Genomic DNA, 23,708 nt, shown 5'->3' on the forward strand with positions numbered 1-23,708 from the left:
GACCTGATCGCCCTCTACAACTACCTGAAAGGAGGCTGTAGGGAGGTGGGGGTTGGCCTCTTCTCCCTGGTAACAGATGATAGGATGAGAGGGAATGGTTTGAAGCTGTGCCAGGGCAGGTTTAGGCTAGACATTAGGAAAAACTTCTTCACCAAAAGGGTTGTCAGGCTCTGGAATGGGCTGCCCAGGGAGGTGGTAGAGTCCCCATCCCTGGAGGTATTTAAAAGAAGGATAGATGAGGTGCTTAGGGACAGGGTTTAGTGGTGGGATGGCGGGGTTAGGTTAAAGGTTGGACTTGATGATCTCAAAGGTCTTTTCCAACCAAAGTGATTCTATGATTCTGTGATTCTATGATTAAATTAATTTGCCTCTACAGAGATCCCCCTTCATCTCTCTGCTAAAGAGACTTGGTATACATTGAAGATTTCTCAAAGGACAGAAGAGGTTACAAATGCCCTAACCTTAGCAAAGCTGGAATTCTTGCCCGAGTAGACAGACATTAAAAAATACAATCCACAGGGGCAGTCTTTCTCGTGGGGACTCTGCTGTCAAATAGGAACGCAAGCTTGTTGTGCTGAGTTAGTACAACTCGGTCTAAAACCTGACAACCTTCATGTCCACATCTGCAGGAAAGCAGGCTTCATTTGCTCACAGAAATACTTGTTTCACGAGTACTAAAACTTGCAGTGCAGATGACATTAAACTGGTGTTAATTCCATTACTGTTCTCCAAACAGCTCGCTCCACTGCAGTTAACAGTATGCACCTCGACATTAGGGTAAGTATGACTTGTAACTATTCTCAGGTGGTTAACAAGTCCCCCCGCCCTTTGCGACGTTATTTAAACACTTATCACTTAAAGCACCGTATTTTGCTTAAAGTAACTAGGGTCTTAAAACCTCAGTATTCCTGAGCTTCTAACGAGCCTGAACATTTTAGAGCTCGAGAACAGAGGAAAAAGAAAACAAGGGCTTCTTCATGACCCCTTCAGTATCAGATCGAAGAAACTGATTTCTAGAGCAACTGGCTTTTGTATGTGGCAGCTGTTACCACAGCATTTCTGTTAGAATCTCCTACTGTTAAAATGGTTTATGGCCGATGTTTCCCCTGGGCAGTTTTCTCTCGTCCTGTGAGAGGGTAGAACAGGGTCACTGTTGTGTTCACAGAGCTGCATGCCACAGCAGAGACCCAGAGCTTCCACTGAAGTCCAGAAGACAGGTCAGTAATTAAGGTGATGGTTTCTGACGCCTGGGCTGCCTGCGATTATGTTGCTCTTACGCTAGAAGTAGTCAGCCTTACGAAGTGCCTCTGCTGTCAGAACCACAAGAACACTGCATGATGGTGTTTTCTGGCCCCAGAGCTGTTCAGGTGATGAGGGCTTGTAAAAGATAGGAATTAAAAACCAGGCTTCCGGGAAAAACATAAGGAGAACCCCACTAAGATCTCTGCTAATCAGAACTTCTTGCCAGAGAAAGAAGTGCACAATTGAAACAAAAGAGCCATTTACAGATGAACAGCAAGGGAATAAACACACACATAAAAAAAGACTATTTGTGATTGTGATTCATCAGAGCATTAAAGATCGCTCTTAGAAAGTCATATTGCAACCAACCAGCCTCATTTTCAGCTAATGTTGCTGTGAGGGGTCCTGTGGTTTCCTCCAAGGACAGGCATTTGCAGTTACTTCCGGAGAAATGTTACCTTGTAATGCCTTGAAGCCCTGCAGAGGCACTCTGGATGAGCCGGTCACAAACTGGAGAAGTCTTGCTCTCCTCTCTTCATCAAAAAACTCCACAGCTTTCCAGAACCATTTCACGATGTTGCTGTCTGGGGTACAGTGTTTTAACCTAGTATTTGCCTTCCAGTCATTAACATCAATTTTTCCTAGTCCACAAATGATAAGCTGTAAATATAAAATACAATTAAATATTTCATCATTCATCAATATAAAAATTGTTTTGGAGCTAGCCAAATGATGAATAACTGATTTTGAAAAATTGACAGATTTTATACCACAGGCAAGTTATAACCCTTCACTAATCTTAAGCAATGCAGAAATATAACTTGGTTTTTTTACCTTTGTAATCTTACCTTTGTACACAACCCATTTTTTACATGGCCTCGATTCAATTTTAAACAAAACAAACCTCAACCATTTGCTAAGCTTATATGAAAGTGTCTTGACCTGTCAATAAAGTAACAGAAGCACAGATTCCACCCTTGTGTGAAAGTGCATGCATAATTCACATTTGAACTCAGTATTTCTTTCCAGATGTAGCTAAGGGTGTAGTTTGGCTGGTCCAACTCTGGACTCCCAAAAGTAATCTTGTTCTTGTCATCCCACACACGTCACACAAATCAGACTTTCCTCCTGACAAAGAGCTTTCAGCGCTTCTAAAATGGAGATCCAGAATGGATCATTTTAAGCTCAACAAGGATATGATTATGAAGACATTTTCTTGTGACTATGAACACCAGACCTTACCCTTTCTTATTCTGCATCTGCAAAATGATTCTGGGTTAACGGTATGGCTGGCTCACTCTTGCTGAATGAGAATATTCAGGATAAAAGATCACTGACATTTTAGTAGAGTGAACAGAAGAAAGCATGAATAATTTACCTTGTGGCCATTTTATATGGCAAAAACCTCAGCTCCACAGCTAACAGACTGTATATTAGATTTCAGTTTTAAAACAAGCTTGGGATCTATGGGATTTGCCTCAGGAGGGTATTGTTTGGATGCCGATCTTGAGATTTTGTTGCACATTTGTCAGTGACAGCACCAGACAGCACCTCTCCTTATGCTGTATTTACAGGGCCAATTTAGTCTGGCATAACTCAGCTCTGCAAAACCACATAGCTTCCTGACACCGAAGTCAGTGCAGTGCACTGGAAGGGCTGGGAGCAAGCGGTAGGAGGTGGGAGTGACAGACTATTTTCCTGGCAACGCTGAATTTAATATCATGAAACTGCACCGTGAGAAATATGCACCACCACCTCTGCTGAAGTAACGTGCTCTGAAACAATCCGAGGTCACCGCAGTTACTGCTCAGTAGGTTCAGCTGTGTTTTCAGGTACAGGAGAGGGTCTCCTCTTCTACCACTTCTGCAGTTGCGATGAAATGTCGCCTTGAGAAACACTCTCGTAGCTCTCAGTGGAAGGCACACGCAGCCTCCGCGACTGCGTGACCTGGTAACCTCTTACGCTAACTATTCCCTGTAATAGCGCACCTGCAAACCCCTAAAGCACTGGGGATACAGCTTCGCATGTTACTCAGTCTCAGAAGAATGCCTCCAGCTTTCATTGTTACACTTGACGACATAACGTAACATTAGTGGACTGACCTCTAACTCTTTCTCATCAAATGTCTTCAGCAGATGTTGTGGGATTACTTCATTAAATCCCTTCTGTAGAGCCAGAAACTGAGCTTCAATTCCTCGTAAAAATCGCCAGTTTACATAAAGTCTGCAAGCAAGTGCAAATTGGTTTTGTGAAAGATGTATTCAAATACAGTAAACCTTCAACTCATCCAGCCAAAAAAAAAAAAAAAAAAAAAAAAAAAGGCGGAATACGCACAACAACAGTCTTGCACTACCACTTCAAAAAAACCCAACAACATAACACTGTAAATTACTCAAAATAAGTAGAAGTTCCTCCCCACCATAGGAAATATAAAAAACTTCGGAAAATATATTGATGTACCTGACATATTCCTTTTTGTTTTCCTCTGTCACGGGGATGCTTTTGCCATTGGGTTTCAGTTCATGTTGAATAATTTCCCCGTATGCATTGTGTTCTACACAAAACGTATGGTCCAAGACTCCTGTGATATCGTTCTCACTGGTGGAAACAAATAAGCAAGTGACTCAGTGAAAACATGTTCTGCAAATATATTACAGCCATAGCGTATCTGACACACATCACAATTTAGTTTTTCAATAGCATTTCAAATTACTGCTTGGAAGCAAAAGGTGAACATACATTTTCACTATCTTACATTTGAAAACCACTTTCAAAGTTTCGACATATTTTAATAATGTGTTACTGTTAATAATAGGCAAAATTAATAAATCTATGCACTGAGCACTTGATGGCTCAGTAATCATTTACCTCCCCCTGCCCCTCGAAATTCAAGTACCTCGAGCATCTTAAGCCTTTAAAGCAGCTGAATTGTTCAAGAAAGATGTTTCTTAAATCTGCCTGAGCAGGAGACCAAAACAGATTTCATGTCTTTTCAGCTGGATTTAGGAACATTATCACATGTTAACTGAGACAGAATTCTAACACTGTAAGATACAACACACGGTACATACAGTATCCAGACTAAGCTGTTATGAAGATCAGGGTCAACCAATTCCATATCATCCAAAGTAATTGGCTTCCCCAGCAACTGCTTATAGAAAGGCAACGTGAAGCCCCCATCAATATAGTGTCCGTGAAACACAGCCATCCCCATTATCCGTCCAACAAAATGGAAATATGATAAATGTTCCTAGAATTGAAAGAAGAGATTAAGCCATTCAGCTAAATAAGACCTCCAGGTTCTATCTGCTGAATATGAAATAAAATTTCAATACAAAGAAAGGAGAAAAATAAAAAACGTCCAGAGCTTTTTGTTTTGTTTGTTTTTAGACACAGCACATTGAGTATATTATTTCCAGTCCAGAAGTCTTACTACTAAGAATCAAAATAAACTTAATTTCTCCCAAAGGAAACAAATCGACATCTTACAGAAAATTAAGAACACATTTGAGAAGCTTCTTTGATCACTACTAAAAAGAAATTATCATATTATTGCACAAACTCAGTCTCTAGCAATACTAATGTGAGAATTAGATTCCTCAGTCTAGAATGCTCTCCAGATGTATTTGATTTCTAGTCACAAAACGATCATCTACAGAACTCATGTTACCAGTCATACCGGATTGACTGCAGAGTCGGGGTTGATTTGCAGTGTATAGATATCATCTCGGGAATATTGGAAGAGACCGTAATATGGATTCAACATTTCATGTGACAACAGGTAGAGCCACTCCCTGAAGAAAATAAAATAATTTATTGTGTACTTCAGACAAATGCATTCCTTCACTGATAATCTTTTCAAAACAGTATGGTATTTTTATTCTTGCTGTTATACATAAATGTGAAGGAAGTTATCTCTGAACATGCTTAGATAAGGCTGAAATCAGTGTTATTTTTACTCCCTCAGTAACTGTGCAGCCCCTGACAGCTGATACATTCCCCAGGTTTCCAAGATTTTTCCTCCGGATTCCTTATTTCCAAGAGAGTTTCTGACTGTGATTCTCCTTCATCCACTAAAACATCCACATTAAGACAAGACACTACGTACTCTGTGGACTGTACTATAGAGATGTTCGAGACTAAGCTTTTAATATAAACACTCTTCAGGTAATGGACATATTTAATTAAAGTTTTAATTACATGTTCACAAATCAGTAAATAACGGTCTAAAAACAGGGAAAACCATAACACTTTCTAGCTTGGTCTTTCTGTATTCAAGTATGGAAGCCGGCAAGGGCTCCACAGCATACAGACTGGAAACAAAACCCATGCCGAAAAATGCTAGCAGATACTTCGGAAACCAGTGCACAGTAACATCTGTAACTTCTTTATTTTAAACACTATTATTATCATCAAACAATTAGGAGTAATTGATTCAACAAGGCTGTTTTACTAGTTGCGGCTAATTAGCATGTTAAAATATTTAGGATCGGGTGAAGTGAAGGCTCTAGCGGCCATTTGCAAACGCATGAAGACAGATGCGGCGTAACAGCCCGGGTCCGGGGGTTACTCGCCACGCACCAGCTACAGAGGCAGAAGAGGGGCTGTTTGGGAGCATCGTCTGTACTTTGAAATGAATACCAATGGTAAAAAAAAATGCAACGCAATGCAAACAACGGCTACTCCTAAATGAGTCAACGCTCATTTAGAGAGTAGATCCACATGCCAGAGGTGGGGAATATTTAAATGAGTGTTTGTGCAATTGGCCAATACAATTCCTAACACTGTTTTAACATGTGAGGAATATCTTCACACCATCAGTAAATGTCACTTTTTATAAGGAAGTGAAAAATAACCTCACAGACTCCTGACAGACTTTGGTTGCCTACTAACTGCTAGTTTTTAAACATTTAGCTTCAAACAGTAGAGACAATTTGCAATAAAGCATATTTTTTGATCAAAGTTCTGCCAAAGCTGAGTATTTAGGGGTATAAATTCTCAGATACCCAAGCTTTACTAACCAAAGAAAAATATGGTAATTTCAATAGATACCAAAATAGATAGAAATCTGACGGGATCTGTTACGTGCATTTTGATTTATTTCCAAGAAATTAGTTCTTTTTTGATGTAGTTTTTCCTTTAAAAGACTATGTGAAAATATATATTCTTCTGACATACAATCTATTACAGAAATAAGTATAAATAAGAATAAACTAAAAAGAAACAGAGCTGGTTTAGGATTCAAAGCACAGGTGTAGTTGGTGGGGTTGGGTGCAGGGGAAGAGACAGAGGACAGACTGTTTACCTGGCGACCCCTCCATAATCAAGGCCTTCCTCCCCACGAAATTTTATCATTAATCGTTTCCACAGGTCTTTTGGCCTCATCTTCATGACTTGCCTGTAGGATTCCTGTAAACACACAACACTTTCTTTTATTAACTGCTATTTACAGAAAAGAAGCTACTACTGTTTATTAGAAATGAAGGGAGTCTCAGACTCTGAGTCCAAAGGGAATACTATTAAAGGGGATACTGTTTTCCTAGATACTAATTAGTTTCTCAAATCACAGACTGTTGCTTAGCTTTCTACAAATGTGATAGCACTTATCAGATAAAACAGATACATGAGAAGAATCACCTTCCATTAAATTTCCAGACGTGTGCAGTGATCAGAACGTTCTCTCATTCTCACATAACTTAAAAAAATTGAAATCTGTGTCAGTAAACTCTTTTGTTTTGCATAAGGGCTCATGACTTTTGCAGTCTGAAAAGCCAACAGTGGAGCCTCTACTCTGGCTATAACATGTGCAAACCTTCAAGCATCATCTTAAGAACAGAAGCATCAATGCCATCCCCATAAATCCACAGAATTATTCCTCTATCGTCAAGACTGCACCAAGAAAACACAAAAAGAAAGCTGGAAGAGGCAAAACAAGTGCTAATTTTTAAAAAGGAATTCCAGTCCAAAAGTCTAGTTTTTATTTATGTCCAGTATGGGTGCCCCAATCTTTGGCTTTGCAGACAGAAGAGGAAGGTGTGTCTGGGATCCAACATACTCAACTTAGGTTTCAGAACAAGAACATAATAATTTTCACTGCTGTATAGCAGACTTTCTCCCTTTCTTTTTTTGTTGATTATGAACTGATTTAACTGTCTCCAAAGGGAAGACCAGCACAAATCTTTCTTGGCTGGAAAAACTGTGACAACACAGTGGGGCTATCAAGTGTTTGTGGGTGTGGTGAAAATGCAACAGGAATGGGTGGGATGGGTGATACGGTCTCAAAAAGACAGACTGTTCTCCAGAAAAAGCCAATGAATTGTAACTGTGTTTAATCAATTCAGCAGAATTATCCCGCTGAATAATGTCACAAAATAAAATGCAGATATCCCACTGTAGGCATCTCTGGTCATTCCGAAGCCTAGACAATTCATAAAATTGGTCTGGATAAAAAAAAAATAAATAAAAAAATCAACCAGAACTAAGATAGATGCTAAGTAATCCGAACTCCAAAGACGAAGGCTATTCTACAGCAATTTTACTTAAGTTACAGTAGATCAAAGATCATTAATAATTGTTTGGTTTTCAACTGAGATATATGCTAAGTAATCCGAACTCCAAAGACAAATGCTATTCTACAGCAATTTTACTTGTTACAATAGATCAAAGATCATTAATAATTGTTTGGTTTTCAATTTGTAACATTCCCCCTGCAACAGACATTAGCGATCTTATATTCAGGGAAGAAGTGAGACAGTATCTTTAAATACACAAAGTGCTTGGACTCTTTCCTCGGTCCCTGACACAGTCTGTACATCTCCAGCCACAGGGAAAGCTTTCCCCGTTTTTCTTCTTCTCGACAGCATTAAATACATCTACTCTAAGTACACAACTGTTCTTAACATCCCGTTGAAATGCTTCCTCTTCCCATTCGCCACCAGTAAAATTCCAGCTTTAACTCCAGACTTCAAGATTTCATCTAACTGAGCGACTTCTTTAGACACTTAGGAACCACCCTCCTCCCCTTCCCTCAATATTAAGAAATGCGTCAAATTCTCAAATTACCTCAAAAATCTCTTCCCTGGAGACTTCAATGCGACAATGGCCAGCTTGGGGTTGCTGCTGTGACAGCTCTTGCCTCAGGATCTTGAGTTTCTGCACTAGGTCTCGCTTGTACCTTGGCACAGTCAGACACTCTGCCTCATCTGGAAGCTGACACAGGGACACTACCTGCTGCTGCTGCTGGTGCTGCTGATCTTTAAGTTGATTCTGGCGGCTAGAAACAAACACAGCTGTTTGCAGATAGTCAAGTCATACATCCCCTATTTTCTTCAGAAGTTTCTTAAAGGTTAAGTCTTTGTAACCAAACTACTTTCAGTTTACTATGATTATTACCGTGATTACACGAAAAATGTCCAAGTCCAGTAAAAAATAAATTCAGAGAGATTTTTATCCTGACTAAAGACATATGCTTCTGTCTTTCTTGGCAACTACCAGTTGTTTTTAGGGTTTGTTATTTCTATTAGTATTACTCTACAAAGTATGTAAAAGGTTATAGCGCTATATAATAAGGTATTATCCATACAATTTTACTACTAAGCTGCTGACACTGAATTTCTCAGATACCATTTCCATATTTCCTTTGCGTGTTTTGCCTTCCTCCATTTTAAAGTTCAGGGATCTGCCAAACACTATGCCTCTAATCTACAGTCAATACCATAGTCTGTTTTAAATGGCTTGTCTGAAAAAGAGTAAGCTTACAAAAAGATGTTTGTACTGGCAGCTTGGCAAGGACCTTGTCCCTTGTACCTGGCCTAGTCTGGACCACAGGAATGTGGGAGTTCACATGTAACTAACTGGCACAGATAAACAAGTGTTTTTACTAGCAATTCTAAGAGATTTTGTAAATCTAACTTCTTACTAGGAAAACGAAATTAATCGTGTTTCAGAGATGTCCTCTCTTGCGTTGTTTCTTGTACACAGTAAGTGGATATTTTTATAGCTTTTGGCATTTCCAAACAACACAGGATAAAAGTTATATTTTACCTAAACCACGAGAGGAGTATCTCTGTGTGGAACACATGAGAATACCCTAAATTTACTGGATAAACAAGAAAGGTTACAATTCAGAATGCTTTCCAGTAGAACGTTAATAAATTGGGAGTTTTTCAACATCAAAGACCAGAAAATATTAGATGGAACCAAACACAGTTTCAATACATTTTAACATTTCAGCCTGTTGTCTGTTTTGAAACAAGGTCTACTAGAAGGTTGTCCTGGCCAAGCAAAATTCACCTCCAGCAGGCTGAATGTTCCACGGGAACATTCAGAAATGGCAATTAAAAAGGGGGTGGGGGTGTTCCCAGTTTGCCTTGTGGTTCTGACAGCTATTCTGTTATTTGCAAGCCTTCTATTTAAAGCAATTTTGCACAAACCACCCAGCAAGGGAAACTAACACCAGGTGACCAGGAAATCTTCATCAGTACTCTTACAAGCCCAATGTTTAGAAAAGCCTGCAATGGCACACTTTATTCTCACGCTGATCACATTGGTTTTACAATAAATTACAGTTATTTTAAGTCATTCCTGAGAAACCAAGTCATTACAATAATTTAGACACAAACTCAATGTGGTTCCAGAATACGGCTCTATGTCATTTGTGCTATATGCATGGTACCTTCTTTTCACTTGTGATTAGTTTAAAATATGAATCTCACTTAAACTGTATTTGCTTGATATAGAAGTTAAAGCAAAATCATTATTCTGTCTTCTGAACTTTCCAATTCCATAAGGACGAGCATGTGAAAATATTCCTTGTGTATGCCCACCAGAAGGTCATTATTACATACTAAAGTGAGCGTATGTTCATACTACCTTTAAGAGTAAAAAAGACACAGTCCCCTAAACACAAAGGTAGTCAATGTCAGTCTTGAAGAAAATGTAATCTCTGAAATGAGTATGAACTTAAGATCTATACATCAAATTAAACCAATCTAAAATAGGGCAGTACTAGGAGGAGAAAAATAAAACGCCATCCTCCATATTAGACTAAAAAAAAATCAGTGTAGTATTAGCTAAAAAATCTGCAGTGCTTGAAGTAATTAAGTCTAATTTCTTAGTTTGTTTTCACAGCTGAATGACTATGCTTGATTTTGTACAGAGCTTTAAGGATATAGCTAAGTACTTTTCAGGTTCCATAACTATCAAAACCTATCATGAACTCTCGACCAACACTTTAAAACAGAACTGGGTAACAAGTTTGATTATTTTCCTAACTTATAATGTCATCACTAGAAGAACAAACTGCTTTACTCAGCTCCATAGCAAAGTCAGTATCACTGAGAGCAAACTTTTTATTAGGCCTTTGAACCTAAAACACTATCACACCCATCCCACCCAAACACTAAACTTATTTCTCAGATAATTTAAAAAATTACAGGCCTAAAGGAAACTATTTCTTTTTTAAAGAATAAAAAAGGAGGGGGGTTGGGGGGGGGGATTTATCAGGCAGCAGACTTTGCTGATGACACTGTTGGTTGAATTTCTGAAACCCTTCCCTAATGAAAGACAGATGTACAAATGAAAAAATTAAGCACACTGTAGTAGTACTTAAGTTTAAAGAAATGCAAAATGGTTCTGTGATTCTGGAGCTTAAAAGTCAAATTGGATTTTCAAGATAAAAACCTAGCTATGTATCCGTCCTCCACAATATGTGTAGAACTAGCCACTATGGCCCTACTGCCATTTAAAAATAAACCTACCTGTGAAGGACAGTTTTTCAAATATACTTCCATTAACTGCATTTTCTACAGTTTAAGAATTGCACTGTTGTAGCTAAAAAGGTCTGAAGTTTTTCTTCAGGTAAAATATCTAAATCTGAATTGCTTTAATGAACCTTTCTGTGTACCAAACATGAATGCGTTCCTCCAATGGTAAGTTTTTTCAAGATCATGTTCATTTGAAACCACCAATCTAAATTCAGCTAAAATTACTAGTGAGTTCTTTGTTTTAAATTAAAAAAAAAAAAGGAACCAAAAGTGTCTGGATGATGGGAGCTTAATGAAGTTCTGTAATATACATGTACATAACCAGTGATTTCTCTAAACAAAATACATATCTGTCAGCATTTAGACTCTTCTCCCTCTTGGGCTGTGAAGTTCAAATGTATATTGGCAGACAAAGGCTAGCCAGCTTTTATGTATTACACAAAAGATATGTTGACCTCTGGGATATTACTTTCCATTCCTCTGTTTTGTCTTTTCAGTGCTTGTTCCCATTATTCTTTCCTTCAGCTTTTCTTCCCAATGATTCACTTCCTTACAAAGGACTATTCCTCCTACTGACTCCTTGCCCAGGGCTGCACAGCTTTCTAACATTGTTTCTTCCACTTAACACCTACTCAATACTTTACAGGTGTTTCCCAAGAGTATCAAAAGGTGTTAGTAGGAGAAACAATAGGGTCAAACTCCCAAATAGCTTGGACAAACCGATAGCCAGGTCTACAGAAGAAAAAAAAAAAAAAAAAAAAAAAAAAAAAAAAGCGTTTGTTTGCTTTTTGCTTTCCATTTTTAGTAGAAAATACCCCAGTGCGAAATGAGTGCTTAGGGAATAAAAACAAGAGCCAGAATCCTTTTGACCTTCCCCTTCTCTTTTTAAAAGTGTAATATGAAAATGTGGTATCAGAACGGTAAGGTAGAAAGAAATACAGTTCCTATTTTATTTTAATCTTTTGGTAAGAAACCAGAGTTAAATTATTGGGATCTTATTTAGAGAACATCTCAACTACTAGAGAACAACTCTAAAACTGAAGACTAAAAGAAATAATTCAGCTCCATTCCAGAAGAACTAGCTGGGCACTTGTGCACCCTTGCTTAACTCAGCAGTATTTCATACCACTGGCTATTGAATGCAACCTCATATTTTACAGGTAGTCCGTAACTGAAAGTAGTATGACGTGTAAGGAAAAGGAAAGAAAGTGTCTCTCTTGCGGTTAGAAAAAATTGTTTGGGCCAATCTTTTCCACCAGACAGCACTTGCTTCCCCCCTGCTGCCCCCAACTCCCAGCATCACAATGGCCACATTCCTGCCTAAATACTGCTCGAGATTTTTTGTCGAGAACAATCAAACCCCTCTTCGCTATGTAACATAGAGTAAGTCGGTAGCATGTCAAAAACCACTGCTGCTATACTTGAAATACTACTGAATGGCAGAATACTTCTTGATACAACATCCAGCACCCCTCAAGAGTCACTTTCTTTCCTCTATTACACTCAACGCGTGCCGGAGACCTTAGACTTACTTTAAGACTAAATGCAAGTTAGCAGATAGCCGTGGATCTGTAAACTGCGTTGTCCTGTTGTTATGGTCAACAAAATAAACTCTGCCTGTTGCTGTATTTCGGATCTCCCATCCAGGAGGCAGTGGACCAAGCTCTTCACAATTGATGTTGCTAAGATCCCTGTGAAAACAAATATAAAATGAAAAATACCTCAGCATTTGGCCTGTGAGCCAAACAAGCGTAAATGTAACAGAACAATTCCATGAAGTCTGAGAAAATGTATTGTTTCAGAAACTTGATCTGTTCAGCTGGAATCTCTACTCCCAAGGTGCAAGCCCACCAAAGAAAAAACACACATCCCAGAACACATGCCGTGGGGAAAAAATTTCTTATCAAATAACCTTCATTTTTACAAACTAACTTCAGATGTTATATTAATACTGGCTTAAAACAAAAATAAAGACCATTGCCATATTTGCCAAAATGGAATTGTAGTTCTACACCAATTCTGACAGAAAACATTTTTAAAACATTAGTCATGCAAGGAACTCTGAATCACACTTTAAAAACTCCTACAAAACAAAACTATATTTCTGAAGAGTTATACTTTCCATGAAGAATTACGCACGGGATATGTGTGTTTGCCACAGGTGGTTTTGCCCCAAAACCCCAAGTGCTAGTGGGAAGCAAACAGCTCTCTAACAAAATATTTCAAATAAAATATTATATGAAGAATGACTCAGCTCTGCATTGAGCAATGCAGAGAAAACTTAATGGGTCTCAAGAAAATTCTGCTGAAATTAGGAAGATGTAGACTCATTCCAGAGGTTCACTGAAAACAAATACTGGACTTCAAAAACGTACGCTTACTGATTTTTCATGTGTATAACTCACACTTCAGATATCCTGCACTGTTGAGTGCAGCTCTTTTTAGAGGTGTAAGTCTTCAGATCTCCCAGTACGATGCGAGTTGAGGGGAGGAAAGAGCCAAGGGGCAGAAAGGCTAAAAAGATGCTGTCTGCAGGGACTCAAAAGGCTGAGAAGCCACCCACAGAAATACAAGGCTCTGGGATTGAACTTCTGCTGCTATTACCCATATACACACTGCTGCCGAACCGTAGGGCTTATTTTTATTAACTGAATGACTGTGGCATATTAGTGTAAAAATACAATATTCCTTAGAAATGACATAAACTCTATCCTCATGCAAACGGCCAAATTTTGTTCTCAGAGTCACTCATGCAGTTTCTGTTACCATGCCTAAGAGCAGTGCTAACTTCGATTTTGTAAAAAACTATTACGCTGCAAACTTAGGGATTACATCTTAAAACAATTTTTTTTTTTTTTTAAGAGAAGTCTAGTTTCTAGTTTTGTATAATACACGAGTCGTGGGAGCAAAGACTTCCTAATGCACAACTGCCAGGTGGATCCCACTCTCAAGTATACAGACAATGCATCAAAGCAAAGTATATTCTCGTAACACAAGAGTGGCAATAAAAACAGAAGAGTAATTTGAAAATGCAGTGAACTTATGGCCACTTCATCCTTCCCGGGATATACCCAAAAGCCATTTTCATGGGAATGAACACCAGCAGCAACTGACCAAGTTGCTACAATCCTCCTAAGTGCCAATACCGGCTGCCAACATCATGCTACGTGCTATTTTACACCACCATCCACAGACTCTAGGAGGCAATCATTTTCAACAGGATTTCTTGTGTTTTTAAAGAACAGTGAGAAGCTAACAATAACTTCTGTTATCCTTCTTTCCTTTCAAACACATCAGAAATAATCACGTGTACAGTCACGTACAATATACAATATGTACATGTGTGTACTTTCACTCAAGTATCTCGATAAATCTCAATTTTTGGGAGTGCCCAGAACCCTCTTATTGTTTCATTATTTTGCAGAGTATTAAACCCTGGACTTGGCTATAATTCACTTGCAAGACCTAGAATCAGGAAACTATACCTGTTTTCAAAACAGCACTGTAATTTATTTCCCGATTCTCCATCTTTGCATTAAAATAACAATTTGAAGAACTGAGGAAGAGAGACTAATTTATTTTGATGAATGACTTGTTAAAATGATGCATTAGGGACCAAGAGTCAGAACTATAATACCAGACAGAGAACTCTGAGGACAGTACTGGTTAAACTATTTTGATTTGACACCTTAAGTATACTTTCTTCATTTTCTTACCTAGGTACTCTTGGATCGTGCCACGTGCTAACACCAGTCTGAGTATGCAGAAAATAGACCTGACCTTGCTGAGTCGTCCTTTGCTCTGTGAAATCAAGATTAATAAATGTAAGAATAAAAAATGCAATAAAAGAACTCGAAGATTGGTTTCCCCAAACTAAGGAATCAAAAGGATCTTGCATATGAGAGGACACAACCCATTTTCCTAGTTTCTTGGGAGACCTACAATTCAAAAAAATTTAATCTGCATACCATATCCTTCAGGTAAATCGGGAGGAGTGTGCAAGTGTGTCCTGCTCATGTAATTTCTGTGCCTCTGTGATCTGACTCTCCTCTCCGCCAGCCGGGGATCCGATGACTGCCCGCAGGTCGCACCGTTCGTTCCTGTAATCGGAGTGTTCTCGTCCACAAAACAGCTCAGCGGTCTGCCTGGACTGGAGTATTCAGATGCTGGCCTGTGGGGAAAAACATGAAAACTGCATTACTGACTGGAGACAGGACTACGCATGGCGCTTTAGGGAAGCTTCATCGAGGGGGTCTTGGGAAATCTTTGTAGACAGCAGAACCGAGCAGTTGACTTGTTGAGCAGGACACCTCGATGACGGGCAGAAAGCTTCTGTTCTGCACTCACTGGGTTCATCCCAGAGTACTAAGTGAACCTCCTCACCTATATATGATGCTGCAGGATCAAGATCATATCGTATGCTCACATGAGCAGTTCCCACCTTAAACAGAGTGCTGAGAGCAAAATTAATTTTTTTTTTTTTTTTTTTTTTTTTTAAAATGAGCAGCATACAGCCCAAACTTTCTCACCTTGTCTTCACACGGCTAAGAAGTGGTCAGGCCTTGTTATTCCTTTTAATTTTTAAGGAAGGTTATTAGGCGAGGATGGTGAAAAAGGGCTAAGTAAGATAAAAACCAGTTGCTCTTGAGAGCCTGACTGCAAAAGGAAACACTGAGTTATGTGGTTTTGTATCTCAACACTGCTTTCAAAAGGATTTAAAACGGGGTGAAGGAGGATTGATAAGGATGCAGGAAATCCCTGAAACAAATTATATATTTTGCATTTGTTTTTCTACTGTAAAAGTGTCTACAGCTTAGAATAGGTATTTTAACATACCAGAAAAAATACAGATACATAAATTTAAAAACTGTTCAGTACCTTCGCTCACTTGAAAACCGCAAATATATATCAGAGCTGGCAACGCTAACAGTACAGATTATTTTAAGTCAGATATATCCATACAGAGACTGGAAAAATATTTATTGAGGATGGAAGAGACAGTCTGCAGCCACAGACGGTCTGCGAAGGAGTCTGAAAAATATGCACTGACACTGTCTACAATTCAGGTAACAGCAAAACTGGTTTGAGAAACAGTTTCTAATAACCATAGATGTGTTGCAAAAAGGTGATCACAATGATTTCAAAACACGCTCTGTAATGATCAGCTTTAAAAGTTCTGGTCATATTATGTACACAGACAATGTCCTTCGGCTATTCGTGATATCTTTTCTTCATCCCTTGCAACGTCTGCACATTGTAATGTCTGTATTTATGAGTCCCACCATAGCAGCTCTGCAAGAAAACAATGATGCTAGTATTGGGGGAGGAAAAAAACCTAGTCAGAATGATTCTTCTGAGTTAAATATTAGGCAGACTGAAGGAGTAGGATGTTGGAGCAGAAAAGCATCCAGCGTTTGTTGAGTGACTTGGAGGAATGCTGAATACCCCCTGTCAGAGCCTTGTGCTCAGCACCCTTGGCCAGCAAGCAAACTTCATCCTAGGCACAGCCTCCTAAATAATTCCTTACCGTGTTGGTCGCTCCCACTGAGTTGTTCGTGTAATATGATTTAAATACTGGATCCTTCCAGAAGCAGTCCTCCGCTCCTCCCACCTAGAATTCAGACATTGAGAGATAAGGCAATGAGTGGTATTTCCAGGAAACCGGGGCACAAAATGTTTCTAACATAAATGCCAACTCAGGAAGACTTACACTATTATGAATCATGTTAGCTCAACAAGGTAACAGGAAACAACCGAAAGTTCAACTCAAAATTGATTTTACATATTCTTCCCTTGGAACCAGGCATATCATTAACAACATCACACTTCCATGTTCAGTAACTATTTGCATTCTAACGAAATCCAAATAGCCATATAGAGAAACCTCTTGAAAACATCATGTTTAACAACACAGTTAACTTTTTTTGACCACCGATCCTAGTAAGTGCTTTCATAGCATCTTCACGCACTACTTGCTTTCATTAAAAAGCCACCTTCAGATAACATGGCTTTTTAATTATTATTACTTTTGCACTCCAAAATACATGAGGCTGTGCAGATAGCTTTGCAGTTATGCAATTAAGCAAGCGGTATTTACACAAGGAACATTTTGAAGTGAAAATTTAAAAGCATTTAAAAAAAAATGTTTGACTTCTCTAAATTTACAAGAGAATGCTGTTTAGGACTTAGATGATAATTTATGTTTTAAAATTCATCATCTGAAAAATCAGCTTCTCCTGTCTTTACCTGCCAAGAATCGCATTCAGAAGGTCTGTGTTTGCTCTGAAAAAGTTGATGACAGCACCAGAACCTAAAACAGAGCATTTTTCTGTATTCGCAAAACTGTTTTAGGTGTTAATGATGTCATTAACTCTCACAGGGACAAATCAAAATCCTAAACCCAGCCTTTGGCAGGTAAATACAGCAAGAACTCAGGCTCCACTACCTTTTCCAATCATGTTTTCTTCACTATGACTTACATGGAAGAAAAAGCGATCCATTTTTATAACCGTGTACACCTCTGCACAGCGCTGCAGAAGACAGCCAGGCCCGTGCGTTCGCTACCTTGCCACAAAACTACTCTATGTATGAAGTCCGTTTGCTGGCTGTGATTTAACATTATAATAGCTTATCAATTCTATAATTTGAAAGGTGTATGTTGTCTTAGACAAGTGTATTTTTAATGCATTTACTCATATATGCCACTTCCCATTTCCCAAAAAGAGACAAGACAAGGGTCAAACTGTTAACTACCCTGTGTAGCCTGGCTGGCTTCTCTCCTGCTCCTGAATTCAGAACTGTAGAATTGTCTGAGTTGCGAGAATAAAAATAAATTAACCTATTTGTACACTGACTTCTCATTACTGCAAAAGTCTGATGTATGAGCTGTATTTGTATTTACACCACAGTGATGTCAGCTTACCCATCTGGTAAATCATTATCAAATAACCGACTGCAATCCACAACTTGTCCTCCTGTGCCTATTCGGTCTCTGGACTGAAGACTTACTATTAAGATAATAAAAGAATTATTAAAGATATGACACCTGAATGCAAATCACAGTTATATTTGAAAGAGAAAGGGTACAACGTGGACGACTAAGCTGCATGTTCTGGGTATTTTTTTCCCTTCCCGCAAATCAAAGAGTTATACAGGAACAGCGTACGTTTTCATACACACAATTCTCTGCATATTACTTCAAAAAAGCTAGCTTGAAGAATATGAATGCAAATTAAAGCAGAAAAAGAAGTTAACTCTGAAGCTGTCATTAACTTTTCTCCGTATGAGAGGGACCGTGACAGAGGGGCGCTGCGTGGCTCGTCTGGCGGCAGGGCGGTTGGTTAACCTCACACACGGCCGGGAGAGCAAGCGGGACACTGCTAGCGCCAGGCTTGCACGGCTAACGGGAGAACAGCTACTAGAAAGACCTAAAATAAGAAATTCCTGCATGTTTTTGACTCTTTCTTATGTATTTTGTGTGCGTGTGGGATTCAACACACACACGTACACGCACACACACACAACACCTCTCACACAAAGCAGCACTCAGCACCCTGAAAAGCCCTTACAGCCCTCAGCAAAATTGTATTACTTTTTTTTTTTTTTCTATTTAATTTTTATTTTTTACATGTTTCACTGTAATGGATATTTATGCCTCAAGCTTTGGTACTACAATTATGAAAACAAAGATTTTTTTGGGCAGCTTTTGTTCCCAGTATCATAATTTGCAAGTGTCCAATCTGCTAATTTATGACACTTGTGTTCCTGTGGGGTTGGGTTTTTGGTTTGGGTTTTTTTTGATGTTTTGTTTTGCCTTTAACAATAAAACGATTACTTAAAAAGCTCGATACGTGCTGTGGCACACATTTTTGAGGTGGCACTACTGTACCTCTGGACAATTGTCTTCAAGTCCTATGAAGTGAAATAAATTCACAGACCTTAATCTAGACACAACCAAATTGTTGTCAATGTAACTGTAACTTTCTGTAACTACAAAGTTACAGAAAGATGTAGTAGTACTGGCAATTTTTTACAGAGTCTCCAAGTTTTTAACAACAACAACATGTTTTGAAGCTTAGGATTTTGGGCCTTCAACAGACCAACCCAGGGAGCCCTGCAGTACCTGCTTGCATCAATATTAACTCCCAGTCTTCCATGAACACAAACTTTTACAAAGCAACTTCTTACAGCGAAAGACACCTTAAATTTAATTTCAACCCAAACAAAATTGTAGATGATCTATTTATTCTGCAACAAACCCACACGTTACAAGTTCACATTGTTGCATGGAGGCAAGGTTTGGCAAGCAATACACACAGACAAAAATGAAACTAAACAAAGGCAATTACCTCCTCTTTGCCTACGTGAGGACCAAAATTTGTGCAGGGCTTCATTTTGTAATGAGTAAGGACTCATTTTTTCTGCACCGCCACATCAGAAATAAAATGGTGGCACAGAAGAGAGCTGCAAGATTAAGACACAGTTCAGGTGCCCTTTGCATCCACTACTCACAAGCGTCCCCTTTTCTTCCCCCCTTTGAAGATAACCCCAGGTATTTAAGATAAAGATCCCCTTGCTCCCTGTCCCAAATAATAAAGGCAGACCCACTGTGCATTTGATTTGTAAGGTTATCATCTGCTGAAGGTATCAATTACATTTTAATATTCTTTTCCAATCTTGTATAGCCTCTTAATTTAAAGTCACTTTATCACCGGAAGGACTGACAGTATATTTATCACTTATTTTATCTTCTTTCTTACTTTTAGTGCTGATTTCTCCACCTGTAACTATTGCAGGAGAATTACCTAGTTTTACTCAGGTTCATTCACCCATTCAACAAAATTGCATTAGTGAAGAAAGACTAAAACAGAAGGAGATTAATAACAACAATTTCAATTAAAAAAAAAATAAATTAAAAATCAGCAAACATGACAGGAGTCTCTGGAATCTTAGCTAGGATGCATTAAAGCACAGCCCTGACTGAGGAAACCTGACCTTTCAGATGGTAACAGCGCAAAGCAGAACACACAGATTTGTCCTCAGTGTCTGCCGTAACATGACAAGCTGTGTTTTTTCCAGGTTCAGTGCACAATCCAGCAGCTCCTGCTAATTAGGGACAGCCCCAGCAGCGTGCCAAAAGAGTTAATGCTGCTTTGGCTATACCACTTTTCATGATCATATCATGTTAATCCAACTGGTCAGGCTAGTTTATGCTCACACTGCTGACTAGTTATTTCTGACAACTAGTTATCTCTGAAGTGTATTTGCCATACCCCACTGCACGGAATTTGCCCCAGGCTTCCCACCTGGCATCCCAATAGCCCTTGAGACCTTTCTGCTTTGGGGTGGGTTTGGTTTTGGTTTGGTTTTTTTTTCTTGTTTAATTAATGCTAACGTTCTGAAGTCATGATGCCAAGGAGCATACTCTGGAGGGCAGCATGAGAGCACAGCACCGTGTGAGGGTACAGTCCCTGCTGGCGTCATGCCTGAAGGACTGCTGCGGGCAGAGCAGATCTCCAGTGCCTGGAGCAGGCCCTGAACAAGTTCTCCTGTCAGCTGAGCTCAGATTGCTCTTAAAAGGAACCCCACAAACAAAATCACATGCATGCAGCATGGATGATCAGGGGACAAGAATACTGGAGCAAAACGAAAAAGCAAACCAAACTGACAACGTAACACACCCTAGAATAACGACTGTTTTATCCTTCACTCTTCTGTGCAAGCTCACATGGAAAATTTAATAGTCAAGAATGGTCGGAAGTGTCGGCAATGCGCTCATGACTCCCCATTTTTACCATCATTTGACACTCCTGTGCCACCTCACTCTTATCTCAATACTGTGCAAACACTTGCAGATCAGATGCGAGACAGATGGTTAAAGCAGCATGAAGAGGTAAAGTCACAGGTATGATTCAACAGAGCACCTTGAGGAAAGCAAACAAATGCACTAAAGCCCTTATATGCTGACTGGTATTTCAATAGTTTCCCCTGTCTGACAAAGCAAGAATGCGGCTTGGGCATTATTTGAACTAGGAATTGAACATAAAACCCGAGCATGCAAATTCACTTTTTCTTTCTTTCGCCCATGTCCAAATATTCTCATTAACATCTTGCCATAAAAATAAAGACCTCTTAATTCTGACCAACTTTTCTTTGACTTCTTAAGTGACCTACTAGAAACGCTGCCTTCTGAAACAACTTACAATGCACCAAAAAGAGTGTTTATGAAGCTGTTTGTGGATATTTGTTTTTCAATTTGCCAGCTTCTTTTTAATTCTTAAGTTATTTAAGGTTTATGAGTCAGCAGAATGACAAAGCACAGTTACAGAGATTGGTGACAGACTTGTTAATAACCCGTGAAAACACAAAATGAATCGACCAAGTCATCCTAGACAGCAACTCGCTCCTGTTACAGCAAGATGTTTTACCCTTTCGCAAAACCTACAGGAAGCACAGCTTTGCTGGAACTCCCAATGGCCAAGAAATTCCTAGGCAGTTTTTCACAGGGAGTTCAAATTGTCACCATTCTTTACCGCGAAATTAAAAATTTCCTAAATAAATTTCCTATTATCTATGATCTTGTCTGTCCCAACACTTATAACAAAATTTGGGGGGGGGTTACTTTGTGGGGTTTTTTTTGTGGTGGTTTAGGTGTTTTGTTTTGTTATTTGTTTGGGTTTTTTAATTCTCTATACACACACTTCTAGCTTGAGGTCCAAATGGCTCTGGCACTAGACACTGAATTTGAAAAAAAAAAAAAAAAAAAAAAAATCAATACTGGTAACTAACATCTCGGAAGATTATTCCTAAAAGATAAAAACCCTTACTTACCTACTATCTGTCCTCTAACAGTATCGTTGTCATTTGGCCCAAGCTTGCACAGATCCAATCTCTGATCTATGAAACAAAGACACAAAGCGTAAGTCATGCAATATTTTGCTACCTTTGAAAGGCATGTTGAAGTACCATCAGAACAAAATTCAGCCTAGCGTAAGAGAGTTAAGCCTTTGAGAGATGGGGGAAGCAAAACTAAAAATCTTCAACCAAGACTTCATTTTTCATAACTGTAAATCAGAACACAAGACTAGAGTACTTCTGCTTCAACGTTTTTCCTACTTCACAAAGCTCTTTTGATGAATAGGAAATGACATTATCCTAGATTGGATGTCCAAAGTGATTGTAAGTAGTATTTTGAACTCTCTTCCCTTGTGAAGACCAGCCACTGCCATAATGCACTTCCAGTTCAACACTCACATTAGCACAGCGCAGAGCTAACCTGCAGCATCAATCCACATGTTCCACACTAAACAGGTAGAACTTAAATTGAGCAAAGTTCGATGCACTGAAGCACTCATCTAGTAACAAATATTTAAAAATGAGAACTTCAGAACGGTTGGATTTATAATCCGAAAGGTCTTTTCCAACCAAAATGATTCTATGGTTCAGTTATGGCTTTATCGCCAAGAAAACTGTTACTGAAGGTAAAATCACAACACTTCTCTACCAGCACGTCACTTTTTTTTTTTTTAATTATCTGTATAGCCAAGCACTACTTTTCCTTCGTGAACAGTACGCCAAATTTTGTTCAGAAGTAAATGGCATCCATTAGCATAATGAGAAAACAGCATCTTACATGTTAATCAAGTTTTTAAAAAGTAAATATGAAGTGCTTGAAGTGTTATATAGCACTTAGCATCTTATGACAAAATTTTCTAATTAATTTTGAAGGCCCATTAATTTTTAAGCTACAAATATAGCTTCAAGATAGATTTACCCTTTCGTTTACCCCTTAAGCCTTGCATTTTTGAAGGTAATACAAAGAGATAATCTGAAGGCAATTAGAATCTGTCTTCCTCTGGCATTCCAACACAGTAAGTTGAGTCTTGACAGTCCACAACCAGACTGCAGCGCTGAAGTTACCACTGCCTATGGTAATGGGGCAAAGGAGTTGAAAAGCCAAAGGTAAGTTGTATTCTCTAACCTACTTGTGCTATCCTCAGCCACAAAACACCATTACAAACTACCAAACCAACTGGAATACACCAGCTTTATAAAAACCAACAAAAACCCAATTAACTGTCACTCTGCAAAAGTCTCCGCATGAAAGTTTGGTCTGAAAGAAAAGAAACTCCAGTTTTTAGCTTACTTACAACCAGTGTCTTTAAGGCGGTTGATTGCATTAGAAAGAAGTCTCACACAACCCAGAAAACCAGCTCCCTGCTTTTTATGAATCTTCTTGTGATTCCACACGCTGATTGTTATTGAATCCGACTTCCCGATATATCTGAAAAACGTGGAAAAACAGTACTGTGAATGGCGCTTACTGAATACTTTGAAGATGCTGCAGCAATCACCTTGGGGAAAAAAAAAAAAAAAAAAAAAAAAAAAGACTATCAACCATTACATTAAAAATTCAACACACACTGTACCAGCAAGAGAGAGTAAGTCATCTTCAGAGAAGATGTACACATTTTACTTTAATGAAAGCATGTCTTATGAAGGAGTTTATCTGAATACGAACTAACCTAAAATCCCGATTCTGGAAGAAGGCATTCATGTGAATCCAAAATCTACCGAAATATGTTTAAAACAGCAACATGAACAGGCTGTGGACTGGCCTGGCGACCACATCTCTTCAAGCAGCTACAAACATGCTTAGATTCATGCCTATGCTCAGCCTAACCAAAGAGAAGGGCGATGCTC

The 23,708-nt window shown here is 38.9% G+C and overlaps 1 protein-coding gene across 2 annotated transcripts in view; it reads right to left on the reverse strand.

The window, feature by feature from the left end:
* The window catches only part of SMURF2 (SMAD specific E3 ubiquitin protein ligase 2), a 26,881-nt gene extending 3,700 nt beyond the window's left edge, over nt 1-23,181 (reverse strand). For both annotated transcript variants that reach the window (XR_004841627.1, XM_035891617.1), the window contains exons 1-15: nt 23,156-23,181; nt 21,837-21,902; nt 19,355-19,469; nt 17,929-18,013; nt 16,534-16,617; nt 14,975-15,177; nt 14,723-14,807; nt 12,539-12,697; nt 8,305-8,515; nt 6,548-6,651; nt 4,922-5,036; nt 4,314-4,492; nt 3,703-3,840; nt 3,345-3,465; nt 1,701-1,902 (exon numbers count right to left, since the gene is read on the reverse strand). Coding sequence is in view for 1 of the 2 variants with exons in the window: in XM_035891617.1 (XP_035747510.1) it covers nt 1,701-1,902; nt 3,345-3,465; nt 3,703-3,840; nt 4,314-4,492; nt 4,922-5,036; nt 6,548-6,651; nt 8,305-8,515; nt 12,539-12,697; nt 14,723-14,807; nt 14,975-15,177; nt 16,534-16,617; nt 17,929-18,013; nt 19,355-19,421 (1,753 nt within the window). In the remaining variant the exon portion in view is untranslated. The remainder of the gene's footprint in view (nt 1-1,700; nt 1,903-3,344; nt 3,466-3,702; nt 3,841-4,313; nt 4,493-4,921; nt 5,037-6,547; nt 6,652-8,304; nt 8,516-12,538; nt 12,698-14,722; nt 14,808-14,974; nt 15,178-16,533; nt 16,618-17,928; nt 18,014-19,354; nt 19,470-21,836; nt 21,903-23,155) is intronic.
* Between the last annotated feature and the right edge of the window lie 527 nt (nt 23,182-23,708).

Source organism: Egretta garzetta, unplaced genomic scaffold (assembly GCF_000687185.1).
Source record: "Egretta garzetta isolate BGI_Z169 unplaced genomic scaffold, ASM68718v1 scaffold213, whole genome shotgun sequence".
Taxonomy (NCBI): domain Eukaryota; kingdom Metazoa; phylum Chordata; class Aves; order Pelecaniformes; family Ardeidae; genus Egretta; species Egretta garzetta.